The following is a 19,689-nucleotide window of genomic DNA, read 5'->3' on the forward strand; positions in this document are numbered from 1 at the left end:
AAATATAAAGGTATTATTAAAGCCAAGCTAAAAGTAAATGGCCAGCTTTTAAACTTCATTATACAAAAAGAATATTTTTTTAAATACGTTTTTTTAATAGAGATTTGAAAATTTCAAAATCTTGTAATAAACTTATAGATATTAACCGTTATATAAATTAAGTTATTTAAACAAATACGAATGACATACTAATAACAAATATTTAGTTGAAAAAAGGTTAAATGAGAAAACTAGTAAGTTTAAAAAATTTGGACCTTTAGCCAAATTAAAATGTATAAACACTTGTTATGGGAAATTTAGTGACGTTTTATTTCGCTATACTGTTCCTTTACACGTTTGCCTCGGGGGCACGTTCTTTTGTAACGTACTTACAATTATAAACTAAAAACACGTATATCGTTTATTATTTCGTCAAACTGAATTTTTGATATCACATTTAGATACCTTGAAGTTTATATTTAATAATTGGAGTAAAATGAGTTAGCCAGATGATAAAAAATTATTTCAATAAGTTAGAATGAGGAAAACATACATGAAACTGAATTTTTTATTATTTGTTACGACTCTTCTTATACAACACGGAAAAAGTCAGGTTTTTCAAGCACAATTTGCTATAGAAGACAAATGGAATGATGGATTTACTGGAAAAATAACTTTTCTTGCTGACCGACCGTTTAAATATGGGTGGCTACTTTATATAACGTTTGATATTTCCATCAATAATTTTGAGGTTAGTTAAGCTTTTTTATTGATAACATTATTTTGTTAGTAAGGTTATTTAAGTACATGTTAACACCACATGACAATTAGTAGACGTACAGTTAACATATGTTGCATATAGGTAAAAACTAAATTGTAATTTACTTTTGTAAGGTTTATGAGGCAGTAGTTATAGGAGAACATCCTTCCAAGACAATTTTCATAGTTCAGTATGCCTCACATAATAAAGAACTACATATTGATTCCACTGGAATTAGAAATCTTTTTTGCAAAGGATGTAAGTAAAAAAGTTTTTTCTAGATGCCTTTAATGGGTTTTCAACGTTGTTAGTCTAGTTTTTATAATGCTTTACCACCAAACTTTTTATAGTTAATGATAATGTCCCGACTGCCAACATATTGTTTATTGCCTTATTAAATGAGTTTGAAAGCGTGGATGAAGCTTTAAACAGAGGTCTTGCTTTTCAAGAAGATTCAAAAACATCAAAAGCGTAAGTAAAGATAAATATTTTTAGAAAGCTTTGTTACATCCTTCACATGGTTTAGGCTCTGTAGGTTTGAAACTTACGTATTGCAGTAACTTAATGCTATAGAAAGTAAGTTAGGTGCATATTTGCCTTTAGATCAACAATTACTACAACAACCACAACAGTTGCAACAACAACAATTTTAACAACATTGGGTCCTTGGTGGCAACTAACAACCCAAGCTACTACAACAGCTGCAAAAAATAATGAAAATACAAAGTAGTTTGTTTTTTTAGTTATTTTATTTTATTAAATTGCATGTGTAATACATTTGAAAAATAAGTATATTTATTTTGTTTATTTTCAAATTTTACGTGATTTTATAGTTTTAAAATGTTTTTTTTTAGGGCAACTACTACAGTTGAGCCATTAAATTTATCTAGTTTTAACTTGAAATACAATCTTCGTGAAGTGATCACTAAATCGCTAATGTTTTTCGAGGCTCAGAGATCGGGTTACCTTCCGGAGAGTAACCGGGTTCCGTGGCGATCCCATTCTGCATTAAGAGATGGCTCGGATAACAATGTTGATTTAAGTGGGGGGTACTACATAGGTAAATTTTTTTATTGGTGACTAGCCTACTAATTTCATTTTTTGAACCTTTAAAGTGTGCCAAATTTACTACCTGTAATATAGATTAGGGTTCAAACTATCCTTAATAAAGCATATTAATTACATAGAAGAAGACTTTCGAACAATATCCATTTTATAAAAACAAATTTGTTTTGTGATTTATAACATTTTATTCTCTGTGTTCCAGACGGTGGCTTTATAAAGTATGGTTATCCATTGGCATTTTCGATAACGCTGTTGGCATGGGGTGTCGGCGAGTTTCGAACCGCGTACCTCGCTGCACATCAACTTCCTCAAGTTTTAAATGCTTTAAAATGGGGAACTGATTACTTCATTAAATGTCACGTGGCTCCTTACGAGTTCTATGGACAGGTTTGTTATTTTTGTTTAATTTCATGTTAGTTATTAAATATTTTTTTCCAAAAATACTAATTTTTAAATACACTCGAATTCTTAATACTTTCCAAATTTATTCTTTGGGTGCTGTAAGCAGTTAAAATGAATCGCCGAGATAGCAAACATCGCTTGGCTTACGCAATACGGAATAGTACACACAAATGATATACAATAAAAATTATATATCATAGGTAGCCTACAGACAAAAAATATGAGACAACGTTTAATTTATTAATACAACAAAACTAAATAAGTCGTATATTTGGTTGTTGTAGTGCATCAGCTTAGCATAGTTGTTTTTTACAAAATTTATGAAATCTTAAAATAATATGTAGGCCTATGACTAAACGCAGTTACATGCATCTACTTTTTGTCATCGTTATTTCTTATTAACCCAATTATCGAAAAAAAATCTGCTTTACAAGGGGAAATAATGAAAAGTAGAAAAATAGAACTAATGAAAAGTTTTTTGCCCTTTAGCAAAAAATCGTTTGCCCTTTAGCAAAAAATCAAGTTTTTTTCAATATACCCGCAAGTTGCAACATTTCTTTTTTCCTAGCAGCAAAAAAAATTGCGCAATCATTGCAAAATGAGATTGCAACACCATTTAATAGCGAAGTTTAATTATTAAATATGTTGGGAAAGTGAAGCTTTCGCAATTTTATTATTTAATCTGTTAGGAAAGTAGGGTCATATTTGAATTGATTGAATTTACACTGGGTTAATGAATTTATATCACGTTATAATAATTTTACATAGTTAGTTGGCAGGTTGTTTTATGTTATTTTAAACTAGCGTCTGTATATCACCCTTAATATTTTTTGCGTACAACCGTATTAAAGTAACTTTATCACGTTGTTTAGGTGTCCAACACAGATGTTGATAATGGATTTTGGGGAAGGCCTGAAGATTTTGCCGGTACAAGGCCTTCATACAAATTGACTAAAAGAAGACCGGGTTCAGATCTACTTGCTGAAACAAGTGCCGCTCTTGCAGCCTCTGCAATTATTTTCAACCAAACAAATTCAACCTATTCAAGGTATGCATAACAAGTAAATGGAAGATTATATAAATGTTTGTCATTTTTTAAGGGGGTGCGGACATAGAAATAAAGTAACTTTTTTAAAGTGAAAAAGGGGTTTAAAGGAAAATTTAAAGAAACTAATTTAAGTTAACCAAAGTTAAATGCAACTGATTATTATAAAAGAAAAATGATTTTAGTTGATAAGAATAAATTAAACATATTCAAATAAATATGCAAGTAAATGGGTTTTATTAAAAAAAATTTTAAAAGATTTGTATTCAAATACACTAATAAACAACATTATACTAAAAGCAGGTTTACAATCATATTCTTACCTTAACATAATGGTACATGTAATAAATAAAATTTTATTAATTTTTGCTTTTCCATCTTCTTTACTATAACAATACATTTTGTAGTGTTTTGTTGGAGCATGCAGTACAACTGTTTAAGTTTGCAGATCGTTACAGAGGGGAGTATCATAACAGTATTCCTGATGCCAAAGTATCATATAAGTAAGTTAAACTTAAATATACAAAATTTAACAAAAATCATCAAATACAAAGATTTTGGATATTTACTGGTATAATATAATAAAAAAAAATTAAAAAAAAAATTAATTGTTAAAACTAAAAATGTTAAAGATCTTGGAATGGGTATTGGGATGAACTAGCTTGGGGAGCTATCTGGTTGTACAAGGCTACAAAAGATGAAAGTTATCTTGCCATTGCAAAAAGCAGACTAGCCAACAACGTGGACAAATCAAAAGTTGAAACTTTTAGCTGGGACGATAAAAGAGCAGGAGTAAATATGCTCTTGTATCAAACAACTAAAGAGTAAGCAATTATAAATAGTATAACAGTTTACTGTAGTGGTTAAAACACTTCGCTTTACAATATGGGGTTTTTGTTTCAATTCCCACTACTTTTATGTCAGAGTACCATTGAGTTAAGCTATATAATTGGTACAAACCTATGCCAAGCCTAAAACTAACTAGCAGTTTTATTATCATGCAAGTAATTAATAATATCCAAAGCCGACAGTGACAAAGTCAACTCTAGGATACTTATGTTACTCTGTGTTTAGACTGTAAAGTTGTCTTTTAACATTAAGAATAAACCTTTACAAAAAAAATCCTCAACTTGTTTTACTTTTTCAATAACACTTAAAAAAAATTTTTTTTTACTTAATTTTTGTAGAATAATTTTTGCATGAAAAAATTAACTTAAAAAAAGGTTAAAGCAAATAATTTGATATACAAAGAATATAAACAAATTGAGAGGTAAAAATAAAGTATAAATTTTTAACTGTACGATCCAGAGATGAATACTACAACAAAATTTATGAGTTCTGTGATTACATGCTTCCTGGTGGTGGGGCTGATTACACCCCTAGGGGTTTGTTGTATTTAAGTGATTGGGGGCCCAACAGACATGCTGCAAATGCGGCAATAATCTGTCTGCTTGCAGCTAACGAGGGAATGAGATCAGAAATTTATTCTCGGATCGCAAACAGACAACTTGCTTACATGTTAGGTATGGTGCAATAACAATTTTTTAATATATCTTTATCCTCGATTCACGACCTAAAAATAGAGTAGTGTTAGTTACCCTGACTCAGTCTTGAGTTGCCTTTGGTAGTTTGGGATATAAACGAATAGAATTGCCCGATAATTAGCTGCTGATTAAAGGCTGGCTCAGCAGGAGTTTATACAGCCTTATTCAAGGGTGCTACAGAACAAGAGCACTGGGGATTAAACCAATGACCTCATGTAGTGTAGCAGGTGTTTTGACTACTACACTACACTGCCGGTACATGCTGGCTTTGTGTTACTAAATTGACCCTGTTTATTGTGTAAATGATTGGGTAATAAATTGTAAAATAAAAAAGGCTTTTAATTTTGATAAAATTAACATATGCTATATCATAAACAAAAAAGCAAATAAAAATTTAACTAATTACCGATAATAATATTAACCTGGAATTTATTGTAAAATTCATAGCTTTTCTACCAATATGTAAACCAAATATTCTGTTTTGTAGGTGATGGGGGGAAAAGTTTTATGGTTGGTTTTGGAGATAATTCTCCTGACCGCCCTTACCATCGAGCTAGCTCATGTCCTGATCTTCCAGCAGTTTGTTCCTGGGACAATCAGGATTTTGATGGTTCCAACCCACAACAATTAACAGGGGCAATTGTTGGTGGACCTGATAAGTAATAAATTTTAGTAGCACTTGTAATTTACAGTTCTCAAAAAAACTTCCTTTTTTTACGGCTTTCGCTATTTCTGTCTTATACTTTGAGGTTCTTGCTAAGAGAACCCAGTTTGATCCCAATTTTTATAATCTAATTTTTGTGACAATGAACTATTGATTGTAAGTTCCCTTTTGCACATAGGCAAAATATTATAAAGTGTAAAAAAATCTCATAAAGTTGAATTTTATATAGATGGGATAACTTTGAAAACGATCGAAAAGATTTTAAGACAAACGGGGTTTCTTTGGATTATAATGCCGGTGTACAAACACTTGCTGCTGGAATATTAGAACAACAAGTAAACTTAATTTAAAATAATATTAATAAAGGATGTTGTTCATTTACAAATTTTTATACTGTGAAAAAAAATACTGTGATATTATAAGTTTTTGTTAAAGGTTCTAATAACAAATGGCTTACTGTAAAACACTGGGCCTTATTATATAAGATCCTTGGTTAAAATATTTTGTTTTATTGCTCTCCCCTGCACAAAGCGCTATATAACAGATTTAAGTTCTGCTCAACCAAAAACCAATCAGCAGATAAATTTTTAGGCAATTTTATTCAATAATATCCTAAATACATTCAACTTGAGACTGGATTAGGGTAACAAATGTTACTCTATGTTTAGACTTTGAAATAGGCCTTCTCACATTAAGGAAAAATCTGTATATGAAAAAATTATAAACTTTTTGTCTAACAAATATAATTTTTCGGTTTTGAAACTTAAACGGTGTAAACTTAATAGTTTAATATTTAATTTAAGGTTACCGGCCAAACCTTCTCAGAACCTAACCCAGAAGAGTTAAATGCTGCAGTTTCTAAATCATTTTCAATCTCCCACGATTATGCAGAAGTATTACGAAAGTCAATTTTGTTTTATGAGGCACAGAGATCAGGAAAATTACCTGAAGATAATAAAATTCCTTGGCGGAGAGATTCATTTTTAAATGATCAGGGCGATAATGGAGAAGATTTAAGGTATATATATATATATAAATTTATAAAAAAGTGGATTCTATAATTTTTTTACAATTAAGTTTAAATATAAGTTAAATGCGGTACTTAAAATTGTAGGTTAAGTAATTATTTTAAATTTAATCTCATTTTATGCACAGTACTAAAAAAATCTAACCAAAATGTTGTGATTTAAAAAAAATTTTAAAGTTAAAATCTATTTCAGTTCCTCTTTTTATAATGTAATTATTTTTAGTGGAGGGTATTTTGATGCTGGTGATTACGTCAAATTTAACTTTCCCATGGCATATACAACAACCGTATTAGCATGGGGATTACTTACTTACCAAGAGTCTTACGAAGTTTCTGGGGAGCTTCGAAATGCTCGCCAAACAATTAAATGGGCAACAGATTATTTTATAAAGTGTCATGTCAGCAAATATGAGTATTATGCACAGGTAAATATTATCGAGGTTTGGTGGCCATGCCATTTTAGACTGTAAAATCATGTATGTATATTTAATAATTTTGGCATGTTCAATATTGTGTATTTGACTTCTCATTTTTTTGTAAACCACGTAAATGTTTTGGTAATGTAATTTTTTTTCTTGTATATTAATGCATTAGAAATTTTACTATACAAATATATTTTTACATTTTTTTACCAATTGTTCACAAACTATTTTTTTTAAATGACCCTTTTTATAAATTGTAAAAAAATGACCTTTTTACAAATTGTAAAATAAATAAAAAATTAAACTTTTATTTTATTTATAATTAAAACACATTAAATTTAAAAAACAGCATACTTATTAAACTTTAACTAGCACATTTAACTTAACATTTATAAATTTTAAGTAAATCTATTTTTTTCGATTAGATTATGTCAAAAACATTTTTAACATTTTAACCCTTTTTATTTTAATTAGGTTGGGTCTGGGGTAATAGATCACTCACACTGGGAAACACCTGAAGGAATGAAAAATGTAGCCAGGCCAGCTTTTAAAATTACAACCAGAAATCCGGGAAGTGAAGTTGCTGCTGAGACGGCAGCTGCTCTTGCTGCTGCATCAATAGTCTTCCAGGATGACCCTGATTATTCCGGACTTCTAATTGGTCATGCTAAGGACTTGTTCGAATTTGCAGATAAATATCGTGAGCAGTATCACAGGTTTGTTATTATTTTAAATTACAGCACATTTTCCATAAGAAGAAAGTTCTTCTTGTGCCGCATTAAAAATATCAAAGTTAGTTTGCAGTTAACATATGCCTGTGGTAGTTTACCCGCGAACCACAAAAATAAAGCTTTATTACATATATATAAATGACATTTTAAAAATGTTAAAATTTAAAATTTTTTTAAACATTTTATACATGATATTTAAATTGTGTATGTATTGTAAAACAGCTATGGTAAGATTGTGTTGTTTTTGGTTTATTGACCATGTCCATATTACTTATACATTAAAATTATGTGTAAAAGATATTAATTTAAGTATTGATATTAATTTTGTCGTTTTTTTTCACTACTTTATTTTATTTTTTATCGCATATATTTTTTTCCAATTGCTGTTATTGAATTATATAAAAAAAAATAATTATAAACAACTAGTCGAGCCCGGCCTGTTGTCAGAATTTAAATTGTCATAATATGGTCGCAACTAGGGATGGGCTGAAATCCAAATTACTCGGATTCGACGAGCCCGAGTATTTTGTCCGAGTACTCGGTTATGACGTCATTTAAACGTATATAACTGTTCACGAGAATCTTTCCCGCATAATTTTAAAACTGCAAAATTTGCCAAAAACACGTATTTATGGATTATAAAAGGTTTAACGTTGGCAAAACTACTTACCGCTGATAGCAATATCATTTTAAGTCCAAACGAAAATGTTTAAGTCTCAAATTTATTATGCGTAAAATTTAGTAAAAAAAGTGTAGTAAAAAGTGTATTAGTTGCGCAATTGTTGCTTAAATAACATAATATAATTGAGAGTAGATTATAAATTATTAGAAAAAGGCAAACCTCGTGTTTTTTTATGTTTAGTAAATCGTATACGATCTTAAATGACAAATTATTACTCGGCGTCCGAGTACTAAAGAATGCTCGACGAGCACGAGTATTAAAATATGCTTAATACTCGGGCCGAGTACTCGGACTCGGATTCGATTGGCCCATCCCTAGTCGCAACTAAAACTTACATTTGCCCGCGATAACTTACTCACGCACCACAAATGGGAGTTTTATTTTTTTTTGCAGGGCTATAAATAGGACAATATATTATTCACTAGCTCCATTACATATAGATATTACAAACTGTAAAAAAACTAATTTTATGGTTTAGGGTTTATTTGTATATATTTCTTACCTTTTATTAATTTTTTTAGGTCTGTACCCGATGCAGCTCGATTTTATCGTTCTTTTTCTGGTTACAAAGATGAGTTGGCATGGGCAGCTATTTGGCTTTATATTGCAACAACTGAGGACAAATATCTTACCACAGCAATGGTAAGTAGTGTGGATAAACTGTTTTTTTAATTTTAAATGAACAATAAATTTGAAATAATTATGTTTACAAGAAAATGTCTACAAAAATTTTAAATCTGTATAAACTTTGAAATATAATATATATACCGCAGCATAGTGTAGTGGTAAGAACACTTAGCTTCACTTTATCAGGTCTTTGGTTTATTCTTCGCTGTTTGAACTTAGACTGGGTTAAGCTAACTATGTTTGGGCCTTAAGGTCGACTTTTTTACATTCAGGATATATATATCCTGAATGTAAAAAAGTACACTTGTTTTTTATATATATAAATATATAAATAATTATAATCTTACTTTGTCAATAAACTTGATTTTATTATGGATAATCTTTTGTGATGTTTGGTTTAGTATTATTTAAGTTATCTAAACATTTTTTTTTATTTGGCAGGCATATTACAAGAATTTTAAATTAGCGGAAAGACATCCTGAGAGTTTTATGTGGGATGAGAAAACACCCGGGGTTGAACTTTTGTTGGCCCAAGTTACAAGAAAAAAAACTTATTTGCAACAAGTTGAAAGATTTTGTAATCGATTTCAGCCTGGGGGACAAGAAAGGTATTATCGGTTTTATTTAAAAAAATTATTGTTAAATTATAAATTGTATTCTAAAATGTTCCAAAGAAATGAATATTATTTGTTTTTTATTTTTAATTATTAAGGTATACTCCACGTGGTTTGCTGTATATTAATCAGTGGGGTCCATTACGTCACGCATCGGGGGTTGCTTTCATCTGTTTGGGGGCAGCTAACCTGGGCATTAATCCAGAAAAATATCGGACTTTTGCCAAACGACAAATTCACTACATATTAGGGGATAGTGGGTTGGGAAGTTATGTAGTTGGGTATGGACCAAACCCTCCTACCAGACCACATCACAGGTAGGTTTTTACTAGGTTAACAAAGTGATGTATTAGATGAAACACTTGGCTTTACAACATGAGGTCATTGGTTTGATTATCATTGCTTTCATGTTGTTATGCCTTAAGTTGGGCACCATAAGCAATACAAACTTTTGTTGGGTCCAAAATCCATTGACTGATTAATTATTCGGCGATTATATTTAATAAATGCAAAACTGTCAAAGCACTCAAAGGCTGGGTCAGAATAACAAAGGAAACTTTATGTTATAACGATAAATATATATATACAAAAAAAGTTTATAAAAATAAAATAAAAACTGTTTAAAAATAATATTATTAATTTTAAAGTTTGTAAATTTATATTATAGTCTTTTTCAAAAAATATGTGAATCCTAAATTAGTTTCTTTTTTTTTAATTAGGTTTTTAAAGAAATATTAATCTTAATATATTGTAATTTTTAAACTCTTTTGTTTAGATCAAGTTCTTGTCCAGATTTGCCAAAACCTTGTGGATTTGATTATTTTTGGACACAAAATAGAAACCCACATATTTTGTATGGGGCTGTTATTGGGGGACCAAATGAAAATGATCAGTTTCATGACAAAAGAGATGACCCAAAGTAATTAATTTTTATTTTAATTAGTTTTAAACTTTTTATTCTTTTTAACTTTATTTAAACATTTATTTTTGTATTTTAAGAACTAACGAAGTTGCAATGGACTACAATGCTTGCTTCCAGTCTGCAGTGGCAGCTCTTAAATATCTTCAACTTCATCCACCCATAACCACAACACAATCAACGATTGTGACATCACAAGAAAGCACGACATATTTTAATACTGGGGACGAATCCACGACAGCGAGTTTAGATGATGTTGCCTTTAATTTTTACGAGTTTGAAACGGAAGATTTTAATTTATCAAAGACAACTGCTGTTCCTTATACTAAAATCAGTAAAAACACAACAGTGATGAATTTTAATACAACAGAAGTTATAACAACAATCAAATTTAATCAAACAACAATTGTCGATGTCGCAAAAACAACTCTAATGCCAAATACAACCAGTGTTGGTGCAACAACACAATTTATTCTAGAAACAACCAATTTAGTCGATTCAGCCCTAACCAATACAACCACATTATCATTGGAAATGGTTAATTTAACTGAGCCAACGACGGTTACTTTTCAACCATTCAACACCACGACAGTCAGTCGCATCATTGAACTAACCAAATCATCAACCACGCTGGCCACCAGAAGACCAATCAGTAAACTAGGTTTGTAATAAAAAAATTTTTCATATGTTATGTAGCCTAGGGTTAACATACTTCTAATTTTCCAGACATGGTCAAAACTTTGGTTGTAAAATCTGGCATGTTTTTAGAATTATAGAATGGTTTTAAATTTTTAAATACAAAAAAATTTTGTTTTTTCAATAATTTACATAACATTATGTTTGGCATAATAAATGAAAGATTTAAAATGATTGTATGTATTTTTTTAAAAATGTAAAAGATTTATTTAGCCTTTTGTGCTTTTTTCATAACAATAATTAAAATTTAAAAACCACTATTTTTTTAAAGACAATGAATGTCAGGAAGTATCTATCTTGAGATTATTTACTGCTTGCTCAATCGAGCGAAACAAGTTTTTTAAACATCGAGCCAGTCAGAGTTTTGATTGTCGATACAATGCTTTTCGAGTAAGTCTTAAATTGAATAAAGATTGATACTTTGGACAGTTATTTTAAATAAATTTTAGTGGTTTGTACAAAATTTATAACTGAATAACATTTTGACTGAATCTAATATTAAATTTTGAAACACAAGTTCAACTAGCGATGTACTATAATGATTAAAATGACATGAGGTTTTTGGTTTGACCCATAGAACTGTAATGTCAAGTTCTCTTAAGTAAAACCGGCAGCATGGTGTAGTGGTAAGAACACTTGCTACACCACACATAGGGACATGGGTTCAGTCCCCACTGACCTCATGCTGTAGCGCTCTTGAGTATGGCGCTATAAACGGTACGAACTCCTGCTGAGCCAGCACTTAATCAGCAGTATAATTATCGGGCAATTATAATCTATAATATCCCAAACTGCCACAGGCAACTCGAGACTGGGTCGGAGTAACTGATGTTACTCTATGTTTAAGTTGCGTATTCGACTTTTCCACATCGAAATAAAAATATATACAAAAAAATATATATATAAACTTTACAGTCACCTGCTAAAATTGTCTAATTTATCCAAAACTGCCAAGGCGAACTCGAGACTAGGCTGTGGTAAAGAATTAGAACTATGTTTATGCAATAAAGTCGTCCTTTTCATTTTGAGGATAAAAATACAAAAAAAGGTTTAATGAAAGTAATTATCCAGTCGTTTTATATTTGGCTTGTTATCGCGGATTTAAAATAAAAATTTGTTTTAAATAGGAATGTGCTAAACACAATGGTGGACTTTGTCCAAACCTATGGAGTTATTTTCCATATTGGAACAATGAAGCAAGCGATTTAGTTTATTATTCCGAAGATGATAGAAGATGCACTGAAAAACATATTTGTAAGGAAACTTATTAATTAAATATATTATCTATAAATCATTTGTTCTAAATAAAAAGTAGTTTAAATCTTATTATGTTAAAAAAACTAAAAAACTATCAGTACATTGCCTGTTTGACCCTTAAATTGGACAACCATATACATATATATTTATATTGGCTACAAAGCTTCATTAAAATATAGATAAATCTATTAAGCTAAAATAACTTTTATTTTAATTTTTTATTCAGTGTCCAGAAAGAAATGTTTAGTGCGAGGGTTAATGACAACGTTCAACGAATGTTACAAATCATCACTTATTGTCATACAACACCCCAATAATTCAACTAAACCTCCCTGCAGGTAGTTTTTATTTATTTTTGTTTATTAACCTTTTTAACACTTATGTTTAATTGTTTAGAACATTTAATGAATTTTGTTAATTACGGGTTTAAAATGCCAAAAAAAAAATTTAATATCAAAATGGTATGTTTAGATGGGAAGTGTATAAAAAATGCGTTGACGATTTTTTAAACCATTGTACAAATACTTGGAGTGTTTGGGAGCTTTGGAATAAAAAACCTAATTCAAGTGATGTTTATTTTACTGAACAACAAAAAATTTGCCCTGGCAACAATTCTGCGAATTCATTATCAAAACACCAAGTTTTAAATATTTTATTGAGCATGATTATAGCCACACTTACACTTAAATGGTAATAACTTACTACCAATAGAAGTGGTTTTAAATTACATTTTCAGAGACCAATGTAAAAAGTTCCTACCAATTGCCTTTCTAAATCTATTTTAAATAATTTATTCTCAAACAAAAAAGGGATTTTTTTTTTAAATTATTTTTATTTTATTAACATACACAGTTACTTCATAAATTTTTTATTTGGTCATGTTTAAAATAGTTATTTTCAATAATGTATCGAACACACTGCAAAATATCATTTCTTTCTTTTTGAATTTCAGGTTCCAGTAACTTAAAAAATAAATATTTTATATAAGCTTTGATGTTAAAGTTTTGCAAAAGTTGCAAAAACTATATATATGTAAATTTACTACATTTGTTTGTTCATTTTTTTTTTCACTATTTGTAACATAGATTATATATAAATATTATTAAACGAAAAAAAATATTGTCTACAAAATACAGAAATAAAAAAACAAATAACACTATTATAATCATTTAACTTTATGCACTTTAACTTACCATTCTCAGTAAAGTAGGGCGATTTTGTTTGGAAATAGTTTTGTTTTTATTATTTCTTCCCCGACTGTTATTATGTCGCTTCTTATTTTTTCTAAAAGGTTTGTTATTTTCTTCGATTTCCTTGGTTATATGGGATGAACTAAATCAAGTGTAAATAACAAAATTAGGTAAAATAATATAACTAGTAGATAGCCTGCCCTATATTCGGCATTTAAGTTAAATATTAAAAATTGAAACTCTTAACTAATTTTTGCCTTCAACATTTTTTTTACTGCACCGCAAATGGCATATTCATTTTTATGTGTAAGCTTTTAATGGGAATAATACATATGCATACATCCACGAAGCATTATTATTTATAGATAGAAACAATAGGCCTAATCAATTTCGTATTACCTTTCACCTCCATAACAATTGTGTTTTTTAAGAACGCATGCGTACCTGTTAGTAATTGGATTTAAATTGTTTTCCAAACTATCAGTTTGTTTTAATATTTTAGCATCCGGTTCTTCAGTTTCAGAATCACTGTCATTATAACTCGCCATCAGCAAACTAAGTCCACCTTTCTCTGATGTATTCTCACTTAATTTTGATTCTTGAAAACAGAAAAGATAAAAACTTTTAGCAAGCTTTTCTACAAACCGATTATATATTACAACAAAGGGTAAATTTGATAGCGGTTGATTTAACTTACCTATATTTAAATCATTGTTGTTTTTGTCATTCAAAACTTCAGTTTCTTTCTTAGAGTTAAATGAAATATTTTCTCTTGACTTGCAATTAATGTTATTTAAGCCTGGCATATTACTTCGCCCCCTTTTGCCACTTTTAAATTTTCTAAAAGTACTAAGATTTAGTAAAAAATAAATGTTTTGTTTGCAGTGTTATACATTTTTTTTAATTAAAAAATAGGTCTATAAATTAAATTAGTAATTGCGTTTCATAAAGTACCCAAAAGATTGCCGCTCTAGAATGGCCCCTTGTTTTTCTTGCTGCTTCATTTCTTCCTGTTTCAATTTAATCTTTAAAGCTGTGGGAAAATTTTTCTTTCTCTCTTCCCTCCATTTTCTTATTTCTTCAGGAGTTGATGCATTTATTTTTTGAGCATCTATTTTATTGTATTACATTGTTTTTTAAAAACTATTTTTTTGAATTTAACTTTTTTTGAAACATAGGATCTACCCCAAAATAGTTCTTAATTTTGTAAATATTAAAAATCGCTTATATTTTGCGAATTCAGTGTTTAACTCTCTATTTTATTAATATTTATGTGTAAAGGCCAACTTTATGGCATAAACATTGGGTAACATTTTATAGTTGTTATTCAGACCCAATCTTGATTTGTCTTTGGCAGAATTAAATGGTTTAATTATATTGCCCAATATTTATTCTGTATCTTGGTGTGGGGCTTGATAGGGTTACTGTTTATAGCACCTTACAAAAAGGCTTTACAACATAAAAGCAGTGTAAATTAATTTCAAGAGCTCATGTAGAAAAGCCGAATGTTGTAGGCAGTACACCACCTGCCTTCAATATAACTTATGTAAAGAATAAAATAAATACTAGGTCCATGTTGATTTCTTTTATGTATATCCATGAGTTTAAAATGAGCTTCGAAATTGCATTCCTTCACACCACACTGTAAAAAAAAATTTGGTTTATCACACAGTAAATAACTATGTAGCTTGAAATATGGTAAACATAACTCGGAGCTCTATTAGCGTTGCCAGCCGGTTTAAATGAGTAATACTAAAAAGAATGCAGAATTCACAAAAGAAAGATAAGAGTAAGGTAATAAAAATTCAGCCCTTTTGACATTTATATACTTGGTGGACAACGCTAATAGAGCTTCCATAACTCATGCATTTTTGTAACAATTTCACTTACCACATTTATCTTAAGATAAAATGTAGGTTGTTAAATAAAAATTTAAGGTTTAAATTCACCTTTACATGTTCTGCAAAATGTTCAGATTTCTTTTTTAAATTCTTGAATCCACGATCGCAGACTTCACAAAAAGCTACAAAATTGGGCTCTTTTCTTGATTTTTGACAATTTCGTTTGTTGTTGTTTGCAATGTTATATGAATTTGACTGTCCCCTGTTTCCATAGAAGGTTTGCTTGTTTTGATTATGATACCCAATATGTTGAGGAGGTATGTTATATTGATAGTTATTGAAATATGGTTCGGGATTTTGGGAAAGTTGTTGCCAGCCAAGAAACGGGGTTCTCCTTTGATTTATTTGGCTTTCATAACTGTAAGTTTGTCGAGGTGGCTCCGCCATATCAAAAATTTATTTTATTAAAAAACAGAAACAGTTATCAGGCGATAGTAATTAATTTATTAGCACAGAAGTTGTTAATTCATTCTTAAACGTAAAATGACGAAAAGCTATTGGAAAACAGCATGGAGTTTCACTAAAGCGAAAATTTATAAACACAGTGTTGTCAAATTGTTTTAATCATAACATGCAATACATTTAATAAAGGGAAACTACATCAACTTATCAAAAATATAAAAAGTATGTACTAAAAAAATATAAAAAGTAGTGACTACACTATTAACTAGCTTTTTTTAAATTTAAATATAAAAAATCTTTTACCCTAATTTTATTCAAGGACAAAACATTCTTTATTTTCGTTATTTACCAACCACTGTTTAAAACTATTAACAGTCCTGCCCTGAGTAGGGAACCCATACTTTGAAATGTGTGGTTTTAAATGGGTATTAAAATTGTTGTCAACGTTTATTCCGTGAATTACGCGACAAAGTTGACAAAGTTTTGTTTTTTGTCCATAGTTTGTAACTTTGGTTATTGGGATTCTTCTCCAAGCAAAGTACTCCATATAGGCTGTGTTATTTTTGTCAAGGTAATTTAAATATTTAACCAGATCCCTGGGTTTGTAATCTTCAGCAGATATAAAAGAGCCTAGGGGAGCTAATGCTTTATAGTCTTCTTTTTTTGCCCCATAAACTACCGGAACTGCACCGTTATTTAAAGCCCTGACAAACAGCTTTTCAGTTATATAATCCTTACAATGCAAAACATTTTCGAAGGATAAATAGAATTTGTGTGTTTTAATTGTGTCGTTAAGTATTTTTTGAGTGGGATACGGTGCATTCGAACAGTCACCAAACCTGGTAATTTTTAAACCATATACTTGCAACATCTGCACATATTTGTTTCTAGCGTTTGCACCACAGTTTGAAACAATCCATATTACAAGATTTTTCTTGGTTCGAATAAGTTGATCAATTTCTGTAATTCGGGGTTTTAAAAATTCGTACGATGACTCCACGGTCCCATATGGACTATAAATATCAGAATCTCGTCTGCACAGACACAAGCATGCATTAATTTAATTTAAATTTTACCAACACCCACAACATGCATTTAACAAATTACCTGTGAGTCATTGTTAAGTTAAAAATGTTGTCCCACGATTCTTGCTTTTGATCGTAATCCTGCTTTATTCTTAACGAGCTTTCTTTTGAATAAAAAACGTAGTACTGGTCTGGATTCCTTTTAAATATTTATTAAAATGAAAAATTTTTATGGGTTTTATTTAAACAATTGTAATTGCCGTAAAGTACTAATATTACCTACGTAAAGTGCGCGTTTAGCTGTGTTGTCTATAGCTTATGACTCGAAGTAGGCCCTACTTTTGCAAAACCATGTTCTTAAAAGCTTGCAGTATTTTATTTTATTAAAAGTTACTGTTTAACCAAAAACTGATAATATGTGAGTGAAATTGTTGGTAACACAGATTTTAGGACTGATTTTGCTGTTAACTACAAATTAAGCTATAGCTATTTAAAAATTCTATACAAAACCTTATCACAGGTAGAGTGCGAACCGACATCTGGTCGTAATGAAATATAATGGCCTTGGTAGCGGAATGTGTTATCTATACAATTCAGTTTAAAAAAAATAATAAAGTACGTCATTAAAATCAATTTACAATTATTAATTTTACAACTTACCAATTTTCTATCAAAAGTTATTTCACAGTTTCCACATGTATTCTGATCCACACTTCGATTTTGAATTTTCCCAAACGGTTTATACCAATACAATACATACAGCTGATAAATTATAATATTGTTTTAAATTTCACCAACACAGTTCTCGATTGGTTAAATTAACTACTTCAATAAGTTGGATTGAAACAAAAGATAAAAACTTATTTAACCTTTGGGGCCCCGAAGGCATATCTTTCCCAACAAAATTTAACTTTAAAATTTAACTAAACTTATTTATAAAACAAAGATACTAATTTTCATACACTCTATTCATGTTACTTACCCGGTTTTGGGATTGAGTTAAAGCATATTCTAATTTTTCTTTCGATGTCATATTCTTACACAAGTCAGGAAATACATTGTTTTCAGGTGAGAAATACGATTTTCGAGAACTGTTTATTAATACACTCTCCTTTAAATTTGTTCTTTCGTTCTTTAAAATATATTTTGATAAATTGTGCTTCGATGCTATTGTTTTTGTTTGCTTATTTACATTTACAGTGTTGTTAAGACTGTATATCATAAATATCGACACGGTTGAACAAAGTGCAAACATCAACTTCTTGTTTAAATTTTTCCAACTCATTACAACAAAAGTCTATTTTTTGCTCTAAATAAAACAAAGTCCTTATATTTTTTGCCTGGTTTTATTATAATATTGCTCAGTATTTAAAAACATGAATAAAGATATTTTAAACGTTTGTATAAGTTATTACCCGCAAAATACATCACAAAAAACTTTATTTGTTTTTAATTTGCTGTTTCTCTGACGAAACTTGTTATATGACAACGTAATTTAAATTCTGCACCCCTAGGCAAAATTCTAATTGCGTAAAAAAACTAACTTAGTTTTAATAAAGAATACTTTAGATGAAACAAAATATTTTTGTTGTCAGCATAACCTTAAGTAGTTTTTACGTTTTTGTATTTTTCTAAAATATTTTCTTTATTTTTTGCTTGTTTTGTCTTTATGTTTATCCCCAATAAAAGATGGTCGACTTTCAGCTTATGTATAAAGTTTTAATACGAAATCTAAATGTTGTTAACCAATACTATTATCTGGGTATGAAATGTTAACTTTTATGGCTCGATAGTGTTATTCGCCAATATAACAAACATTTTTCCATTGTTGGTAAAATAGCGTTTTTGGGCATATTCTTTTAAGTAAATTCGGCAAAACGGGTTGAGTACTATGCTTTTTAGGGTAAATACGAAATCCCAGGGTAAATACGAAATCCCAGAGTCTACGACATGCAAACATAAGAAATCAAATCCAAAACCCTTTGTGATGATGCCCAAAGTACGTAACCCTTACATCAAGTAACTGGTTATATAAATTTTAACAACAAACTTATTTATTTGTAACCAATTGTTATATAAAACGTTATATTTTGTTATTTACTAAAAATTAAAAAAAAAAAAAAGTTAAAAAATATTTATATACTGAAAGGGGAACTTTTAAAAACAACCAAAAAGATTGCTATTATTACTAAAAAATATTTAAAAAAAGTCCTAATAAAAAACCATCGTGTCGTAATAATTGTGTTCATTGAAGCATCATATTTCGAAATCTTAAAAAAAAGTACGTGACTTTTTGCAAAATCAAGTTAAGGTCATTCAAAGATGTTGTCTGGTTCGAGATGTTTCGATGTAGCTCACGTCTATTGAAATAGTGTCATGATCTCACTTATTGATTGTCGCTGGGGAAATGCCGTTGACTACATTATATTTCTACTTAAATTAGTTAGTGTATTTTTTTTATGCTGAAAAAAGTTTGTGAGTATTAATGTTGTTCTATTTGTCTTTAGTAATTTTTGTTAATTTGGCCTATTTTAATACTTTTTTATTTGATTATAGCTGTCGTCTATAAGGTATGGAGATAACTTTTGAACAATTTTCATAGAAAAGTAGTCTAGTTTAAAGTATGATTGATTATTATTTTAACTATGGATTCAATACGTGACTAGAATTGCTAAATTTACTGTCAATAAATAGAAAAAAAATATCCCTTATGTATAACGGTTATTTTTATATCTTC

The 19,689-nt window shown here is 29.5% G+C and overlaps 3 protein-coding genes across 3 annotated transcripts; 1 reads left to right on the plus strand and 2 right to left on the minus strand.

Annotated features, from left to right (window-relative positions):
* Positions 1-422: 422 nt before the first annotated feature.
* On the plus strand, positions 423-13,963 carry LOC145752008 (uncharacterized). Its single transcript, XM_082568190.1, has 24 exons — positions 423-730; positions 874-997; positions 1,090-1,210; positions 1,343-1,465; positions 1,594-1,799; positions 2,007-2,191; positions 3,079-3,254; positions 3,659-3,754; positions 3,884-4,075; positions 4,560-4,774; positions 5,283-5,454; positions 5,689-5,794; positions 6,263-6,477; positions 6,710-6,911; positions 7,383-7,624; positions 8,843-8,963; positions 9,390-9,556; positions 9,661-9,879; positions 10,338-10,481; positions 10,562-11,142; positions 11,449-11,567; positions 12,305-12,431; positions 12,661-12,772; positions 12,906-13,963. Exons 1-24 carry the CDS (start codon positions 518-520, stop codon positions 13,126-13,128), a joined length of 4,401 nt encoding a protein of 1,466 aa, XP_082424316.1. The 5' UTR covers positions 423-517; the 3' UTR covers positions 13,129-13,963.
* Positions 13,259-16,045, minus strand: LOC145752010 (FMR1-interacting protein NUFIP1-like). Its single transcript, XM_082568192.1, has 7 exons — positions 15,574-16,045; positions 15,191-15,266; positions 14,579-14,735; positions 14,322-14,464; positions 14,069-14,222; positions 13,628-13,766; positions 13,259-13,396 (listed from the first exon to the last, which is right to left on the minus strand). Exons 1-7 carry the CDS (start codon positions 15,910-15,912, stop codon positions 13,292-13,294), a joined length of 1,113 nt encoding a protein of 370 aa, XP_082424318.1. The 5' UTR covers positions 15,913-16,045; the 3' UTR covers positions 13,259-13,291.
* A 173-nt stretch (positions 16,046-16,218) lies between these two features.
* On the minus strand, positions 16,219-18,253 carry LOC145752009 (4-galactosyl-N-acetylglucosaminide 3-alpha-L-fucosyltransferase 9-like). The gene is made up of 5 exons (XM_082568191.1): positions 17,935-18,253; positions 17,613-17,714; positions 17,463-17,536; positions 17,035-17,151; positions 16,219-16,961 (listed from the first exon to the last, which is right to left on the minus strand). The coding sequence occupies exons 1-5, from the start codon at positions 18,235-18,237 to the stop codon at positions 16,238-16,240; spliced, it is 1,320 nt and encodes a 439-aa protein (XP_082424317.1). The 5' UTR covers positions 18,238-18,253; the 3' UTR covers positions 16,219-16,237.
* Positions 18,254-19,689: the final 1,436 nt, after the last annotated feature.

This window comes from Corella eumyota, chromosome 5 (genome assembly GCF_963082875.1).
Source record: "Corella eumyota chromosome 5, kaCorEumy4.1, whole genome shotgun sequence".
NCBI lineage: Eukaryota > Metazoa > Chordata > Ascidiacea > Phlebobranchia > Corellidae > Corella > Corella eumyota.